The 18,197-nt window shown below is 47.4% G+C and overlaps 1 protein-coding gene across 1 annotated transcript; it reads right to left on the bottom strand.

Annotated features, from left to right (window-relative positions):
* Window positions 1–1,712: 1,712 nt before the first annotated feature.
* On the bottom strand, window positions 1,713–13,239 carry CCT5 (chaperonin containing TCP1 subunit 5). Its single transcript, XM_043488523.1, has 11 exons — window positions 12,971–13,239; window positions 10,267–10,327; window positions 9,574–9,738; window positions 8,035–8,233; window positions 6,211–6,403; window positions 5,981–6,130; window positions 5,656–5,775; window positions 4,895–5,080; window positions 4,134–4,271; window positions 3,534–3,714; window positions 1,713–2,278 (listed from the first exon to the last, which is right to left on the bottom strand). The coding sequence occupies exons 1-11, from the start codon at window positions 13,073–13,075 to the stop codon at window positions 2,151–2,153; spliced, it is 1,626 nt and encodes a 541-aa protein (XP_043344458.1). The 5' UTR covers window positions 13,076–13,239; the 3' UTR covers window positions 1,713–2,150.
* Between the last annotated feature and the right edge of the window lie 4,958 nt (window positions 13,240–18,197).

The following is an 18,197-nucleotide window of genomic DNA, read 5'->3' as shown; positions in this document are numbered from 1 at the left end:
TGAGATGCTGCTGCTGCTAAGTCGCGTCAGTTGTATCCGACTCTGTGCGACCCCATAGACTGCAGCCCACTAGGCTCCTCTGTCCCTGGGATTCTCCAGGCAAGACCATTGGAGTGGGTTGCCATTTCCTTCTCTTATGCATGCAAAGTCGTTTCAGTCATGTCAGACTCTGTGCGACACCATGGACAGCAGCCCACCAGGCTCTGCTGTCCACAGAATTCTCCAGGCAAGAATACTGGAGTGGGTTGCCATCTCCTCCAGGCATGAGATGGGGGTCAGCCAAAGCACAACGGATGTAAACAAGCCATTTGGAACTGGAAGATAAAGGGCAATGTGGTATCTAGAAGAGGTGCTTTTCCTGGAAAGAATCAAAAGCATGTGAAGAACACATCTACGAGTTTGTTCATCAACCACATGGTTTCTTTCAACCAAAACCCTCCAGGAACATCCGTGGTTCCCTTTTGAGGAGTGGTTTAGTCTTCATTCAACCACAAACCACTTCACGTGGGAGACTCTGGTTCAAAGCAAGCTGTTGGATGTTCTTCACAGGCTGAAATTCGCCCTTGTAAATCAACTCATCCAGGTCAAGACAGTTATCTGAGTGGGTCTGTGTCTGCACTGAAACCAAACTTGAAATCAATGCATTCTGATGCTGCACCCAATAGGTAGTAAATTATAATTGAGCCATTTCAGAATCCATTTCACAATGAGATACGTACTAGATTGTATGTTCATCAGGAAGAACTATGTTACTGCTCACTGCCAAGTTTCCTAGTGAAACCACCAACGCATTAACATGGAGCAAACACAAAGACCCAACAGTTAAGACTGGCCAGCATCCAGGTTCCCAGGAGAAACTGATGGCTCCAAACCCTGATGGCCGAGTGCCCTTCTTCATCACATCCTCTAAGCATGCTTTTAGAAAAGCAAACACAAGCCAGCAGGGGGCAGAACAGCATGGGGAGATGGGACCCCAGGGAAGTCGGCCAGGGTCTGACGCTACTCCACTGAAGGCAGGCCGGAAGATGCTGGACAATGAGGCCATTTGTAAGATGTGAACAGTAAGAAGCCTTTCTCCATCACAGGGTGGTAGCAGGTGAAGTGCTCGGAACACAGCCTGGCCTCTGCCAAGGGCTATGCCCCTCTGAGCCAGTACTTTTTAGTTGCCAAGTCACGTCGATTTGCTTCTTGACTCCATGGACTGTGGCCTACCAGGCTCCTCTGTCCATGGGGATTCTCCAGGCAAGAAGACTGGAGTGGGTTGCCATTTCCTCTTCCGGGGATCTCCCAGACCCAGGGATCAAACCCGCAATAAGTAGAACTAATTCAATACCAACCTATCTACACATGGTAACTGCAAGGTGTTTCCTTCCACTCAACCCATGTTTTCTGTTTCACTCTAACTTCACTTGCTTTGCTCCTCTGAGAAAACCCCAACAGGCTTCTGAATGGCCCTCCAAGCACCTGCGGGTGCCGCCAGCCTGTGCCCACCCTGGCCTCCTCTGCACGACGCTGGCCAGGGCTCTGGGTGGAGCCAGGCCAGGACAATGCCAGGGGACTGTGTGACGATCACAGGGTTAAGGCTGGTCTACGCAGCACTGTGGGGCCACCCAGTCAGTATAACCTAACAGCACAGAAGACAGCCCAGTCGTGTGCTGGATACTCATCTCTGAAGGTCTCCACAATCAAAGATTCACCCATGTAGACAGATGCAGCACTTAAATAAATTTAATAGGACCAAGCCCATATTCCTCAATGTTAAAGTAAGTCTTGAGAACAAACCAAACGTTTAAAACTGTTTTTAAAAACAGGTCCTACATTAAAAAAAAAAAAAAAAAATTCAACTCAAACCCCTTCAATTAAGGCATTTGATGAATGTTATAGTGAATGTTTAACTTGAAGAGCAGAATATAAAGGCTGTTTAGAGTTCCCTTTAATATAACAAATACAAAACCTTGTGAGATCATACCTCTACACTTTCATGTCTCTGAACAAGTGAAACTATGGCTACCAAACAGCTACTGTGGTCACAGCATCTACTACAGTGTCTGATACGGGACATAACAATAAATAGCTGTAGATGCAGCACAAGACACCCATTTATTTCGTCACAGTAGTGGATGTTACTCATTTTACTCTAAATTCTCTCTTTACTCTTCAGATTCTCCAGGCTTACGGATGTCGTCAATCTTCAAAATCATTCTAACCATTTGTGTTGCAAGAGAGATCTGTTGCTTTTTGCCGATCAAGGTTTCTATGACATGTTGATGTTTCATATCTGAAAAACACAAATTCATTATTCTAAAACAGCACACAAACTTATCATTCTAAAACAGCATACTCCTAGCATTAATGGAAAGTGAAAGTCGCTCAGTTGTGTCTGACTCTTTGGGAACCCATGGACTGTAACCTGCCAGGCTCCTCTGTCCCTGGTGATTCTTTAGGCAAGAATACTGGAGTGGGCAGCCATACCCTCCTCCAGGGAATCTTCCCAACCCAGGAGTTGAACCCAGGTCTTCTGAATTGCAGGCCGAATCTTTTCTTTGAGCCACCAGGGAAGCCCGTTATCATTAATACTTTGTTCCTATTTATGAATGAGAGAAAAACTTAAAAGACATAGAACTCTGAAAGCCACTAGTCCCAGTTATGTTTTCAGAAGAATACAATTTCATTAGTTCCCAAGACATTCTGGAATGCGGGCCTGGTCACTGGAGCACTTGGAGGACAGGGAGCCCTCTTCCATGAGGGTGAGTTTCTCAGTGACTTGCTAAAGAGGGAACCATTCAGCGACGTCTCACCCCACAACGTTCCCTACGCCGTTGGTCAGTAAGACCGGAGTGAGTGAGGTGAGACAGTGCCTAACAAGGAAAGTTGCTTCAGCAAAAACCCAGACATTCAAGTTAAAGAAGTGTTAACTGTCTAAGAAGTTGCTGCTGTTACTAAATCCTCAGGTTGTTAACCTAAAATCCAGAACACATCTGCAGTTCTGAGTAAAAAAAAATATGCCATCAGATTCTGTGGTCAGGATTGAGACAGAACCCCCAAGACAGCCCAATGAGTACAGAATCTGGGGATTCACCAGGACCACCATCCCTACATGCTAGGGCTGTGCGACCTTTTCAGCAATGAACGATGGAAGTACTACAGAAGTCACAGCACACACTCCGTTTATAAAACACCCTATGATTTACGGGACACGCCCACAGCATCAGCAGTAAACTGAAAGTCAATTTCAGAGCTATTTTATATGACATACAGAACCCACACTGACATTTATGTAAAAGAAATGAGATGGGAATGATTTTCTACAATGGAAATCACCTTTGGAATAAATACTGCACTGCAGTTTTTTGTTGTAGCTTGCTAAGACCAGCATCCTAACAATTCCCCAGATAATTATATCAAACACTAGAATTCAGGACCTGGGTACCTGAAGCGTGTGCAAGAATTTAAAAAGCCAGGATGAGTTCACGGTACACATTATGTAGCAAGTAATCCCCCAGTTTAGGTCAGACCTTGGCCCAGCGCCTCACCATTGGTCCCCTTGTGCAGACAGTCGATCCCAAGGGCGGGGTTCACCTCCTTCACTTGTCTGGCCCGGACCTCAGTCATGGTCTGGATGGGGTTCATGCCGCTGTTCTCGGCGAGTGCCATGGGGATGACCTCCAGTGCATCGGCGAAGGCGCGCATGGCGTACTGCTCCAGGGTCGGGCACTGCAAGGGCACAGGGTCACGTCAGCTTTCTTGACAGAACCCCCAGCAGCTATCTGGGGACATTACAGAAAGACACCCTTGGAAAAGCTAACTCAGGACGAGTCTTCAGAACAGGCCGTAACATGAGTGCCGCTATTCATGAGGGCAAGGATGCAGAAGGTACACGTCAGAAGTCAAGAAAGCCAGTCTTCCGGCTGCACCTTTAGTTCCAACGTCCAAGCAATTCTCAATTCCAGGTAACACTAAGTGTGCAGAGATCTGTGTCAAGGCTGCAGTCTGAAAAAGGCTGACACACGCTGGCCTGTGGTAACCTGCATCCACCTCCACAGGCACAAGGATCAGCTCAGATTAAAGACCCGGCATCCAGCCCCCGCCGCACACCGCGTGGTTGGTCCCACACCGCGGTCAGAGGCCCTCACCTTGTCGGCCTCCTGGCTGACCGCCAGGGCGCAGGAGATCTCCGCAGCGCCCCCGCCGTACACCACACGGTTGTCCCGGATAAGGTTGCGGATGACACAGAGAGCGTCGTGAAGGGAACGCTTGGCCTCCTCGATGATCTGGGGAAAGCAACGCTGCCTAAGTTAACGGTTCCTATCCTCATTCTACTTCCCCCCCCCATAATGAACTTAGGGGAAAAACTCCCACAATACTGGGCAGCCTAGGCCTCACTCCAGGACGTATGACCAAGCGGTGAAGGGGGTCAAACAAAAATGACAAAGCAACACCCTTATGACGAGTCTTACCGTGATCCGCTAGAAACCTGTCCCTGGAGCGTGGAGCATGCACCCACGCTCTCCCAGGTCCCCATTTCTACCTGAGACCGAGGAAAGGCAAGTGTGCACCGTAGGCCCACAAGTGTGCACCGTAGGCCCAACAGTGGAACATGGTCTTCAGGGTTTTACACTGTGACCCCACTTTATTTTTGGGGGGGCGGGTAGCGGAGGGGCCCACACTGCATGGCTTGAGGGATCTTAGTTCCCTGACTAGGGATAGAGCCCAGGACCCAGCAGTCACGCGCAGAGTCCTAATACTGGACTGCTAATGAATTCCCAAGGTGTCCCTGCTTCTCCAAGAAAGATGACCCTGTCCTCCTCAAAGTGTCCCAGCTAAATACATTATGCGAAAAACCCAACCACATTCCAGATCAGAAAAAATGCAGGACAAAGAAGTGAGTCCTCACCATCTTATTTCCTCCTCTGATGAAAATGGTGACGGCTCTGGAGTTCTTACACTGCTCGATGACCAGCATCTTGTCTTTGGTGGTCCCAAACGAGATCTCTTTCACAAGACCTGCGAAGCCCAGCTTCTCAGCTGTGAGCTCTGAGAACCGAGGGACGATGCGGCCGCCTGTGGCGATGGCGATCAACTGCCGGGAGGAAGGGAAAGACCAGCATGGTGAGCGCGGCACTCTCAACACCAGACCACAGATGGGCCGAACGTGACCCAAGACTGGCCGTGCTCCCTAGAACCACTGCCCAATCCAGCCCAAGTATCAAGGTCCAGCCCAATGCCTTGTTCAGGGAACAAGGTTCTGAAGGGCGGGCGACCTGCCACTATGACCCTGCACACTCTCTCTCAGCTCTCCCCCTTCCCTTCGCCCCCATGAGGACCAACTAGGCTGTGTCTGCGGAGCCACAGACCATGTCTGGGCAGCTCTGAATGTTTATGACCCTGACACAGAAGTGCACAACCAGTCTCCCACCTCAGCGGGCCAACCAGACAGCAGTGAGAAAGGAAAGCACGTGAAAATGCCACACCAGAAACTCATGTACAAACAGGAAGAAAGATTCTAGCATTTTCCCCTCTTGCAGCTCAGCCCCTGGTCTGTGGAGCCTCAGCACAGCGTGGGAACCACAGCAGGGTGTGGTCACAGCGGCTTCGAGCAGAGATGCTCCACGAGCTCCAGCCATGCACGCAGTGTCCTTGCAGGGGGCTTCCTACCTCAATTTCAGGTCCTCCGACCCAGCGAACCGCCGGCAGGTCATTCTGGAGAAGTAAATGATTCGCTTCATCGTCAAAGCCCCACTGGCAAATAGCTAGGTTAGCACCAGTTTCTTTAATCTGGGAAAGAAATGCCACAATCATGTTAATAGAAGTATTCTTTGTGCTCTTCTATTGGAAAAAAGGTTGAAACCAAGGCGAGAAACATAGCTGGGTGTATAGGTGGGAGCATTAGCGTACAGAAAAGAGAAAGAACTACACAAGTGGCTGTGTCCTGTCAGCCCCAGTGAGCGTAAACCTCACTGGGAGCTGCGGTGAGGCGCACCTGCCGGATCATCTCCTCAAACTTCTCCTTTTCGTACTTCTGGAGGGCTTTAAAATCTTCCACAGATGTCACATCCAGCTTATGTTTCGTCTTTGGTTTCGGGGGCTCAAATGGACATGTGAGGATTGCAATCTTAGCATCTTCCACTTGCTGCAGGAAGAGACAGAAACATATGAACTACCTGGAGGGCTCAGGAGGGAAAAGCCTGATGCCATGGAGGCACGGCTCACCTTGGGCATCTGCGGGTGACTGAAGTCCTTGTCCACGATCACGCCCTTGATCAGCTTGGTGTCCTCCAGCCGCCCGCCCACCTTGCCTTCTACCTTGATGAGCTCGAAGTCAACATCCCTGCGCTGCATGTCAGCCACGGTGAGGACGGCGTTCACAGCAATCTCGGCCATTTGCCGGTGACAGCTGTTAACCCTGAGGGGACACACAACACTAACCTCTCATGTCCACTCAACAGTGACTGCAGCCAGAGAGAACACGTGCTGTGAACTCAGATGACACGACATACTGCGACCCACAGGTATCACGTAGAACTAACCACGTGCAGGGTCCCCAGGGGAGAGTGTCACCATGACCTGCGCTTTCAGCAGTCTGGGAAGGGACGCTTAACCCGGGTCCAGGGACCCCAAAGGGAATCATAAACTGGGATGGGAAAAAACCTGTTAGTAATAACTGAAATGTACTATTTTCTTCCATTATAAATGTACACTAAGAGACCACGAACGTATGCCAAGAACCAAAAATTTACCAAGACCACTATTTTGTAATACCACTAACACTTTCAAGCCAAAACAGAACAGGAAAGAGATGAAACCACCAAGGAGAAGCCAATCTTATCTATGGGAAGTGCACCACTTAACATCTCAAGAGACTGCTCGATAATTTCACATCTGATTCTGAAAAAACCACAAGGCAACTGTAGCCCTCCAAATACAGTGCCTGGAATCCTAAGTCACCTGGAAAGACAGCAAAGAAACTAAAATACTGTGTCCTAAGTAACTGACATACAATGCTTCACCTTATGTTGAGTGTATCTGGCCCTTGTTGGTCCACTTGAACGTTTTCTATAGTAAAGATCTATGCTTACTGAAGTTTTCTAAAGACTTGCAAATAAAGCTGAGTCAACTTAGAAAGCAGTAACACAGAATGTGTGCATTTCAAGAAAGGGTAATGCCTTCCTTCCAGGAGAACCAGAGTGCTCTTCTCGTGATAGAGGCCACCCCGGACAGTCACCCCTGCCCAAAAGTGGTCTCTGCTCAGACTTGTGACAAGAGGACAGCTGGCACCATGAAGGACAGAAGGAAGCAGCCGTCTCTGCTGCACTTGCCCTGCCCTCTAAGTTGAGCCCATGTCATCCTTTAGGGCACAAATTTAAAAACTTCCCGAACTGATGTGAATTAAGACAAACGGTGCAATAAAGTACCTTACATTAGGTTTTTACACTACATTTTAACAAGAGCCCCTAAGTCTCCACTGTTGTTCAAGTTGAGTGTGCCCCGTGGCTGAGGCGGCTGAGTCTCTGGGGGCAAGAGCTGTCTTGTTTCCCCAAGACTCAGTAGTAGGCCTGGCAAGTAATGAGTACTATGTAAATGTCAACAACAGCCAATGGAAGACAATTTCAAGACTGCCCCTTCATACTAAGTAAAATTCTGGATCATTAAATTCCCTGTCGAATGAATAAAGAGAACCTCTCCACTAAACTGCTTCCCAGCAAAGAAATGGTAGAAAGTGTTACAAAAATGAGCACTTCCCACTAGTGGGACCCCGTCCTCCCCGAGCCCACCCTGAGAAGTAAAGAACTGCACAGCTTACACAGACGTCAAGAGGGCTGAACCAAACCTGGGAATCCAGCCTCCAACAAAACACAAAATGCCCATGTTCACACCGGCAGGAAAGAGGAAGGAAACCCAGGTAACAAAGCCAGAAAGGCAGCTCATACATCAGGATGAAGCCACCGTGGATAATCCTGAGCTGTCTTTAAGACACAGCACACGAGCACTGCCTCCTGCGCGAACGCGCCCTGCAACCCCGCACTGTACACGCACACTTTGGAGCCCAGCGTGGTCTTCGCCGTCTGGATCAGGGGCTCAGTGTTCCTCATGTCGACAAGGACACTGTCGCTGATCTTGTCCAGGTGCTCGATAGCGATGCGGGCGGCCTGCTCGTAGCCGTCGGCGATCCTGATGGGGTGAATGCCACGGTCCAGCAGCTGCTCGGCCTCTTCCAACAGGGCGCCAGCCAGGACTGCGGGCGAGACAGCACACCTGGCTCAGGCAACCGCTAGAACTCAAAACACACGAGACGCTGTCCTGGACGCACGAAGGTTCCAGACTCAAGCTCAAAGTGTCTCAGAGGGGAAGGCCATCCCTAAAAATGGAGCCTCGCGTTTTGGTTCTAACACAGTTCTAACAGGTACCCCTCATAGATGGATGCTCAACTCTCAGTGACATACAGGATGCAAAGAATGTAATATACAAACCATTTTTATAAGGGAAAAAACCTTCCTGTTTCCTAGGCCAAGGATTTCTATTCAGTGAAATTCATGCCGGCATCCTATAGTAATAAAATTTGTTTACTATCCTTCCCCGACCTGTTGCCTTCTCCTCTCATTTTAGCACCACAAAAACAAGTTTGAATATTGCTGCACTCCAAGTACATCCAGAACAGTGTTTGCTTCCCAACAAATGTATAAAATACTTGCTGAATAAGTTAATTCAAATTTCAAATGCAGAAAAAGTAACACTGAGGATATTCATCTCATCAATCCTTCCAAACTTAAAAAAATTTCAAACATTCAAAAAAAATTTCAAGAGTAGTATAATGAATACAATTTACTTATTAATAATACTTTGTTGCATGTTTTCTTTACATACGCATGCTTTTTCTGTTCAATGATTTGAAAATTAGTTGCAGAAATCAGACATGTCACTCCTGAATATTTTAACATTCAGCTCCTAAGGATAGGCACGGTCTCCTGCATCGCTGTAACATAACTGTCACACTCAGGAAATCTTGACGTTGGTAAGATACTAATACATAACCCACAAATGACCCCATGTGTCCCAAACATCCTTCAGAGCTTGGAAAAAGAAATCTGGCGCCCAACCAGGTTTCACACGTTAGAGCTGCTGTCACTTCTCTTAGCTCCCTGAATCTAGATGAGCTGCCTCACTCTACTCCCCACTCCCTTCCTGTTCTTTTACATTGACACTTTTTTTTTTTTTTACATTGACACTTTTGAAGAGCCTGGGCCATTTGTCTCATATCGTGTCCTTCCACATGGATTTGTCAGACTGTCTCCCCATGATGTGATTCAGAATAAACACTCAGCAAGCATGTTAGGCCTGTAACATTCTTTGCGACCACACAGACTGCAGCCCTCAGGCTCCTCTGCCCACGGAATTCTCCAGGCACGAATACTGGATTGGGTAGCCATTCCCTTTCTCAGGGGATCTTCCCGATCCAAGGATCAAAGCTGGGTCTCCTGGACTGCAGGTGGATTCTTTAATGTCTGAGCCACCAAGAAAGCCCTTAATATTAAATAACTCCTCTCAAATGAGACAGGATATTTTGCTTTTTCTTACCAACCACTCCTGTGGTTCCATCTCCAATCTCATCATCCTGTGATTTGGACAGTTCAACCATCAGCTTGGCGATCTGGTGGTCAACATCCATCATGCTTAAGATGGTGGCACCATCATTGGTCACAGTCACGTCACCATCTTTATCCACCATCATCTTATCAAGCCCTAAGAGACAATTGTGTTTAAAATGACTGAGGGGAAAAGAAAGAACCTACATTAAACCTATGCAACAGTTACCCTTACTTCTTGACCCAGTACCTTTCTAGCAGCTTATTACAAATAATTCAACATACATGAAGGAATATCTCCATGAAGACCTTTTTAGATTGGCTAATTTAAGCAAGACATTGGAACAATTTAATGATGGCTAAAACTAGAGAAATTGAAAAAAAAAAAAAAAAATTATGGAGCATCACTAAATGTAATATCACAAAATATAATGTTGCAAAAGACAACAGCTACGATTTGGAAAATGCTAATGAAATTATGTCAAGTGGAAAAAACACACGACCTAAATTTGGATGTAGCATTATGACTTTAACTGTGTTGAAGGTCTGGGATACATCCTAAACATCTGACCATATTAGGGGGAGGATGCCCCCCTCTGTCTCCAAACTTTCTGTAAACAGATTGAATTGACTACTTTATGTTATACAACTTTCATTAAAAAACACAGAATGTTAAGTCTCTTACCATTTGGTCCAAGTGATGTTTTCATTGTATTTGCTACAGCCTTTGCTGCCATTATATGAGACTAAATGAAACAGAAAAAGCCAATATTCAAGTTAGACATAATTTTAAGTTAAGAACATATAGCTGTAAAACTCACTTATGACACAGCTTCTATTCTCTACAAAAGGCAGCAGACAGGGCCACATCTACCTGTGAAAACTGCACAACTCCTAGTGTCAGAGAAGACAATTCTTGTATAAAAAAACAGAACCAAGTGCTCTGTGTTCTCTCTATAACCCTCAACACATCTAATGAGGCAGGTTCTCCGGGCCCATTTTACAGCCAAGAGCAGGGAAAGTCTGACCCGAGAGGCCGTGCAGGACCACTGTACAAAGCTAACTCCGTGGGAGGAGTCCAGCCGTCTACACACAACACCCTGAACTGTCACGCCATGGATTAATACACTCCTCTCCCCAAAGGTCCAGTCAGTACACAACCCACAACCAAGAACTGCCCACCAAGGGGGTCAATGCTGAAAATAACAGAAGCCCGAATGCATCCTTTTTCCTTTCCATAAATTACGCTCATATTCCCTCCAAATACCTTGTTTCCTGTCTTTCTGCTCCTGCCCTCACCAACCTAACTCTGACCCACCGCACGATGCAGATTTCCAGGGTCTCTCATCACTGACCCTTCAGGTTCACCCCCCACCCAGCGGTCATCCATCTTCCGAAACCTGCTGCTTTCCTCAGTCCCCACCCTTAAATGAGTCGCCAGGACTCTGACAGGGCCAGGACTCGACTCTCAAGTCTGTAAGCTCCAGGTGTTCTTCAAAGCCAGACCTCGCTCTGTTCCAGTGAGGGCGGCTAAGGCCTGCTCCCCAACATGCCCTCTGACCCCCGAAGTCTTGATGCACTGAAGACCTCCGCTCATTAAATCCTGACCAGTTTACAAAGCAGTTTAATGCAATGTTCTTTGAGGCCTTCCCTTGCGACCCAAGCTCACAGGTTAACAAGACACAAAGTTCACTAGTTTGTAAAAATACTGGTTATTCTCAAAATACATCTTTGACTGATAGGTCTGCACAATTAAATATTTAGAGAATAATGACCACAGGCAGGTGGTTCTTAACCAGGGGCGAATGTGCCCCCAGGAGACGTTTGGCAATGCCTAGAGACATCCCTGGTTGTCACAATCAGGGAGGGGACCATAGAGGGTGGAGGCCAGGGTGCTATTAAGCACCCCATACAGGACAGACCCCATAACAAAGCAGGATCGGCCCCGAGGCCGCGGAGCAGGCTCTAGACTACTGGCTGCACTGTCAGACAGAGGTGGGTTTGAACCCTGGTCCTGTTCTTTACTAGCTCTGGGGCTACATTTCTCTCTAAGACCTGTCTCAAGAGACTGAGGATTACAAAGATGTGGCAGAGGCAAAATCACCTGTGGCTTCTGTTATCCTGGTATTTTGGGTGCATGTACTGGGTGTTACTTTCTCTGCTGGTTGCTTTCCATGAAACTCAAAACTGAACACATAACACAAGTGGTTTGAGTACCTACCATTGGTCAAAGGCTGGGTGGCCACTTCTTAGGTTACCCCATTTAATTCTTGTCCTCCACTTGACAGGGGTGTATTGGCCCCACTGGGAAAGGAGGTTGGGAAAGGATGTGTAACTTGCCCTAAGTGAAACAGCCTGGGGCAGAACTGTAGCGCTTAATTTAAGTAAAACCTCAAGACAAGGGACACCTCAGACCTGATGACACGGTCATACACACCAACTTCATGGATTCCATCCCAAACACCACCTCCTCAGGTACAGTTCTACTTAAACTGTGATTCTGTTCAAACCCCTGTCAACGGCTCCCTCCCATCCCTGAGGATAACATGGTCATGTCAAGGAGCTCAAGAACTTCCACCTTTTCCACCCTGCAGCTTAAACTATGCTAAAACCAGATTGCTGTCTCCTCCAAGGTGCCAGGCGTTCTCCTGCTCTTGCTTTCCCTCTCCCTAGCAGCTAGCTCTCCCCCATCCAGAACACTACTCCATCCCCGACCAAAAGCCAATGCTCTACCCAAAGTCCTAATGACCGCCTCTGACTTTTTACCTGCACACACGCCCTCCCAAAGCTGGTGATTCCGGTCACACACTGTCTTGTACTACGGTTACTGGTGACCACTTTTCACTCTTGCAGCTGTATTTTCTTCCTTAAAAGTGTACGTTTTTAACTTTTACGAGACCCACACCCAGGAATACGCCATGTATAAAGGGACTCAAAAATGAAATGGCTAAACCCTTAGGATGCCACGACGAAAATGACCCTCATTTCCTTTGAGGCCGTTGCAGGGACACCGACTGAAGGTTAAGAGCCAGCGTCCTAACCGCCCAGGTGACCTGAGCCATCTCTCCTGCATCCTATTGACGAAAACACTGTTCGGAATGCCTGCAGGTTGGAGAAACCAGCGAGGACGCGCCTTCACCGCCTGAGAATTCAAGCAGCCCCACCCAACTCTGAAGAGCACCCGCGGGCCACCCTAATCCACAGATGAGACTAAAGGCTTATACGTCGATTTTTCCCAGGCGCGGGGTGACGGACTGGAGGCCAAAGGGGGCTCTCTCAAGCTTCCCCCGGAGCACATGGCAGAACCCCTCAGACATTGCGCACGCGCAGAACCACCGGCTTCGGCCGCCTCCCCTCATCCCACCTACAGTGCGTCCCGGGCCCGTTACCTTGAGGGCCTCAAGTCCCATAAGACGAGACTTGCGGTCCTGATCCTTGATGATGAGGAAAGGACGGCCATATTCGTCGAAAGCGAGGGTCCCAACGGACGCCATGATGCAGCAGCAAGAGTTACTCTCCGTCAACCGGCGGAGACCACGCCGGAACCCAGAGCCCGCCTTCCTCTCGCGGGAAGGCGCAAGAGCTCGCGCAGACGCAGTGCAGGCCGCCCGAGACCTATTTTTCACTTGAGACTAGTTTAACGCCAGACAGTACCTTCTGGAAGCCACGGCCTTCGGAAACTTCTATCATTCAGGAAGCTGTGGGGGGAGGGTGGAAGTTGGAAGACACGGACGGGAACTTTAGAATCCAAAAGCCAGGAACAGATGTAAATTAGACATTCATCAAAGTTTTAAAATTGACTGTTTCTTGATAGTGTTTCCCAACGAGGAGCTCATTTACTTAGAACATTATTTTCTCCCTCGTTCCTCTCCCGGTTCTGGGAAGGTGGTAGAGCTCACCTCCGGTTTTCTAACTGCTGGAAATCTCGCGATGGACGGAGGAGGAGGAGGTGAGAGCAGCCGCGCGCGGCGGGCTCTTTGGGGCGCGGGCGCGTTTTGGGGCCCGGCGTGGGGCTCGCGGTCAGTCCCCGGAGCAGCTTGGCAGAGTTGGGCGCGGCGGGTCGGGGACCCGCGGGGGCCGGTTCATGGGCTCGCGGCCTGGCGTTCGGTGCTCAGTGCTCGCGCTTGCGGTGTACTTGGCCCTGGTTTCTGACCGCCCGGAGCTGTTCTCAAGCGCTTTATGGCGAATAACTCATTCAGTCCGGCACGATATTCCGAGATGTGGGTACTGGAGACCCGCTGTCCCGGCTGGGGAATCACAGCTCCGCTGCTTTTTCTAGCTGCGTCTTTGGGGAAGTGACCTGGCTGCAGCAATGGCAGTAATGACACCAGCATCTCTCTCTACGGGTTCAGGGAGAACCGTGCCTGACCGTTGGCAAACTGTTTAAGAGATCACATGTTTTGCACAAATACTTCGGTAACTAGCCCAGAGTTACTCAGCTTCTGAGAAGAAAATTGACCTGGCCTTACGCTGAATTTCCACTCCCTGAAGCCCGGGGTTGTGCTGCTTCTGAAAGTTTTTTCGTGGCAACCCTAGTGAAGTACCAGGTCCTCTGAATCCCTCCAGCTGCTTTTTCTTCTGAGCGCTGATTACGAGCTAATCATTTGTAGGCCTAAATTGATTTGTTGTGGGTTTCCCGCTTCAGCTGGTAAAGAATTCGCCTGCAATGCGGGAGGCCTGGGTTCGATCCCTGGGTTGGGAGGATATCCTGGAGAAGGCAAAGGCTACCCACGCCAGTATTCTGGCTTGGAGAATTCCGTGTGCTGTATAGACCATGGGGTTGCAAAGAGTCGGACACGACTGAGCGACTTTGACTCTCCAGCCTCCCACCATCCCGGCTGCCACAGAACGGGGGCTTACCCTGTTGTGTTATTCCTAGCCTTCTATTGTTTTGCTCAAATGTTGAAATGAATGCGTGGGGCTGTAACATTTAACCGTGGCCTGACAGTTAGGAACGGGTTTTGAAACCGGGGCCAGTGGTGATCATTTAACCTCTTGACCCACTTCAGTGATGTTCCAAGGACGTTTTGACTTTTGGAGTCAGGTCTCAGTTCACTTTAGTTTGGCCAGTTCGGTGTCCTTCACAGTGGTGAATCCTGCGTTCCATTTGGCTCCTTAGATTGTCGTGTAATGCAGGGAATGTCTAGTGAGGTCTGCTATGTAGTTTCTTTATTTTCTGTCAAAACGTGGGGAAAAGGTTTCCCCCGCTAATATCAGTACATTCTGTATTTCAAAAAGAAACAAGAGATGTTAGACCAGGACAGGAGAGACTTCGTCAGTGGACAAAATAACGCACGTTAAAGGGACATAAAATATATGCTGTAGTTTTTAAGCCTGTATGTAAATGAATGTACACAGTGGATAGCCCTAAAATACTGTGATGTGCAAATACAAACGCCACTTTAAACACAAATGGCAGGTCATAATCCCAGAAAGGCCTCTCCTTTCTTCCTGGCCGTTTTCCTTTGACTTGGACTTGAATAAGAACCCCGTACCTTTTTGTGTCTCCGTCACTGCCTCTAACTCTAGGTGACCCAAACCTGTCCCTGGAAATTGAGGTCTTCAACTATTATCAGAAGTCAGTATTTAAGCAAGCCTGGAGACAATGGAAGTTCACTTTTTTGAGTCTTTACTCTCAAGGACTGGCTCCCTTCAACCTCTCAACAGAAATAGCCAGTTGTCCTCCACAGCTCCCATCTAAAGGAATGTTCAAAAGAGCACATGTGACAGAAATCTTGCGTGATTTATTTATATGACAGTGAATAGAGTGAATCTTAACACTTGGCATCAAAAAGATTTAGAGATTTGTAGAAGCCGTCTTTTTTTTTTTTTTTTTTTAAATAGGTAAGAAGTGGATTTATTTAGAGAGAAACACTCCACAGACAAGAATGTTGACTGTCTCAGCAGGCGAGAGTGGCCTTGAAATATGGTGTGGTTAGTTTTGGCTTTTTCTTTTTAGTTTTAATTCTTTTAAATTATGAAAGTACGATAACATGTCTACAGGAGACTTGGAAAATACAGAACATGGTTACATGTAGTTCCACTATGTAGAAGCAGTCTTGATTTTAGTTTTTAATCTTTAGTGACTGGTTTTCACTGGTAAAAATCAGTATGTTTTTTATTGAACTGACATAGCAATATTTTGGATATATAGTTTGGATTTACATAGTAACTTCTTCAAAAGCTCATACAAATTTTTGTGATGTTGAAAGACTTCTGTAGGTGTAGAAACTTGAGACAGAAAGTGCATGATACCATTGAGGAACAGTGCTGTTGGTGTTGCCTTTGTTAAAAACAGATAGTGTATTGCCTTTGCTCAAAAAGTTTCATCCCAGTGTGATGAATAAAGTACACGTTTAGTCCAGTGGTCAAGGACTCCCACCCTGTACTCATCAAATGCTCTTCCGCTTGCCTTACCTTGATTCCCAAGGCATTCTTTTGAGAAGGTCCCCTTTTCAATACAAGCAGCCCTCCTTTTTTAAATTTTACACAACTTTGCTTTTATGAAAAACCAACATTAGTACCTGTTTTTCCCAAACTGAAGTCCAAGGAAGATTTTCACTTTCATGATAAAAGGGGACAAGGGAAGTTGCTTTCTGAGTTTGGCAGCGAGCTGTCCCAGGGGCAGCATTCACCCCAGGGGCAAGAGCACCCCGCGGGGCTCTTTCCCGGGAACCACACTCCACGTCCAGCTGCCGCATCGCTGAACCCTTTCTGTTAGTACCTGTACTCTAGCTAGCTGTGTTCTGTGCATTCCTTAGCAAGATGTGCCCTAAGGTAATTGCTTCTTTGCTTTAATGCCATTTGGCTTATGAAAGGTTTCACAGAGACACTGCTTTTGGACAGGGTGGGAGGCCCTGTACCCTTAGGTCCAGCTGAAATTCTGTTTCTACCCACACCTTCCTGGTTGCATCATTGGGATCAGCCTTTCTTCCACCTCCTCTCATGTTCCCACCGCGTTTGGTAAACGTTAGAGCGTCTCTTACCCCTTGCCTTGTAACTGTCTCAGTGTAACCCACCATTCACACAGGCTAAAGGGGTGCTCTGGAGACCAGGAGCGCTTTATTACATCTTTTTGCTGGTTAAGTTGAAGAGCACGTGTCTGCACAGGTGAAACAGTTGTTTGGGTCGTCTGATTTGAGTTTATGTAATCAGCTGCCTATTGGCTTATGCCAGTGGGAGAAACGGATCCTTTACCATCTGAGCTGCCAGGGAAGCCCAGCTAGAGAAACGGTCCATCAGCAGATAGTTGGAAAACAAAATGTGGGCTGTCCATACAGTGGAATATTATTTGGCAGTAAGAAGGAATAAAACGCTAATATGTGGTACAACGTGGATGAATCATGGGAACACTTGCTAGGTGAAGAGGCAGTCACAAAAACCATGAACTGTGATTTCATTCATGAAAGTCTTTCTTTTTTAAATTTATTTTTAATTGGAGGATAATTGCTTTATAGTATTGTATGGCATCTGCCATACGACAAGGTGAATCATACACCTGTTCCCTCCCTCTTGAACTTCACCGTCCACCCCCCACCACATCCCATCCCACCCTTCTAGGTTGTCTCCAGTACCGCGCTGAGCTCCCTGTGTTATGCAGCAGGAAAGTCTGCTTTCTTTAGAGACACTAGATTTGTGTTTGCTTAGGGCTAGAGGGGGCGGGGAGGATGAGGGTAATGGCTAAAGCATAAAGGTTCCTTTTGGAAGTAATGAAAAAGTTCTAAATTTAACTGGTGATGGTTACATGTATCTGTGAATCTACTGAAAGCCTTTGAATTAAATGGGCAAATTGTATGATACATGAATTATGTCTCAATAAAGCTTTTACAAATTATTGACCTCCTCCACACCTCCCGATGATAGTATTGCCCGGTCACTAAGTCATGTCCGACTCTTTGTGATCCCATAAACTGCAGCTTGCCAAGCTTCCTTGTCCTTCACTATCTCCTGGAGTTTGCTCAAATTCTTGTCCATTGAGTCCGTGATGCCATCCAACCATCTCATCCTATGCCATCCCCTCCTCCATTAAAATAATAGTGGCTAAAAGTCATCACTTTCTCCGGCTGTGCTAAGGGCTTTATAGGCATTGCTGATTTAACTGTCCCAGTAACTCAGGATAGTATTATTTTAAAATCTTGCAGGCGAGGAAACTTGGGCTTAGCAACAACTCATCTCTCTTTCTCTCCTTTTAACTGTCTTTCTAAATTGTGTCTGACTCTTGCAACCCCATGGACTGTAGCCTGCCAGGCTCCTCTGTCCATGGGATTCTCCAGGCAAGAATACTGGAGTGGGTTGCCATTTCCTTCTACAGGGGATCTTCCTGATCCAGGAATCAAACTGTGGTCTCCTGCATTGCAGCCATATTCTTTACCAACTGAGCTATGAGGGAAGCGCCAACAACTTGTCTCGTGCTACACAGCTCTGAGTTCTGAGACTCCAGAGCTGTGTGACTGAGATCTTTCTGATCACTGTCCTCTACAGTTGTAACACCTGCAGAAGGACTTCTTCATATGAGGCAAGGCAGATGTGCCTGCCTTTAAAAAAGAAAAAAATCAAATGCACTTCCATTAGCATGTTAAGTTCCTCCATGCAGTGCTGAAAAGTATGAATGAGAAT

This window comes from Cervus canadensis, chromosome 16 (assembly GCF_019320065.1).
Source record: "Cervus canadensis isolate Bull #8, Minnesota chromosome 16, ASM1932006v1, whole genome shotgun sequence".
Classification (NCBI taxonomy): Eukaryota; Metazoa; Chordata; class Mammalia; order Artiodactyla; family Cervidae; genus Cervus; species Cervus canadensis.
This window is presented reverse-complemented; position numbering and strand designations above follow the sequence as displayed.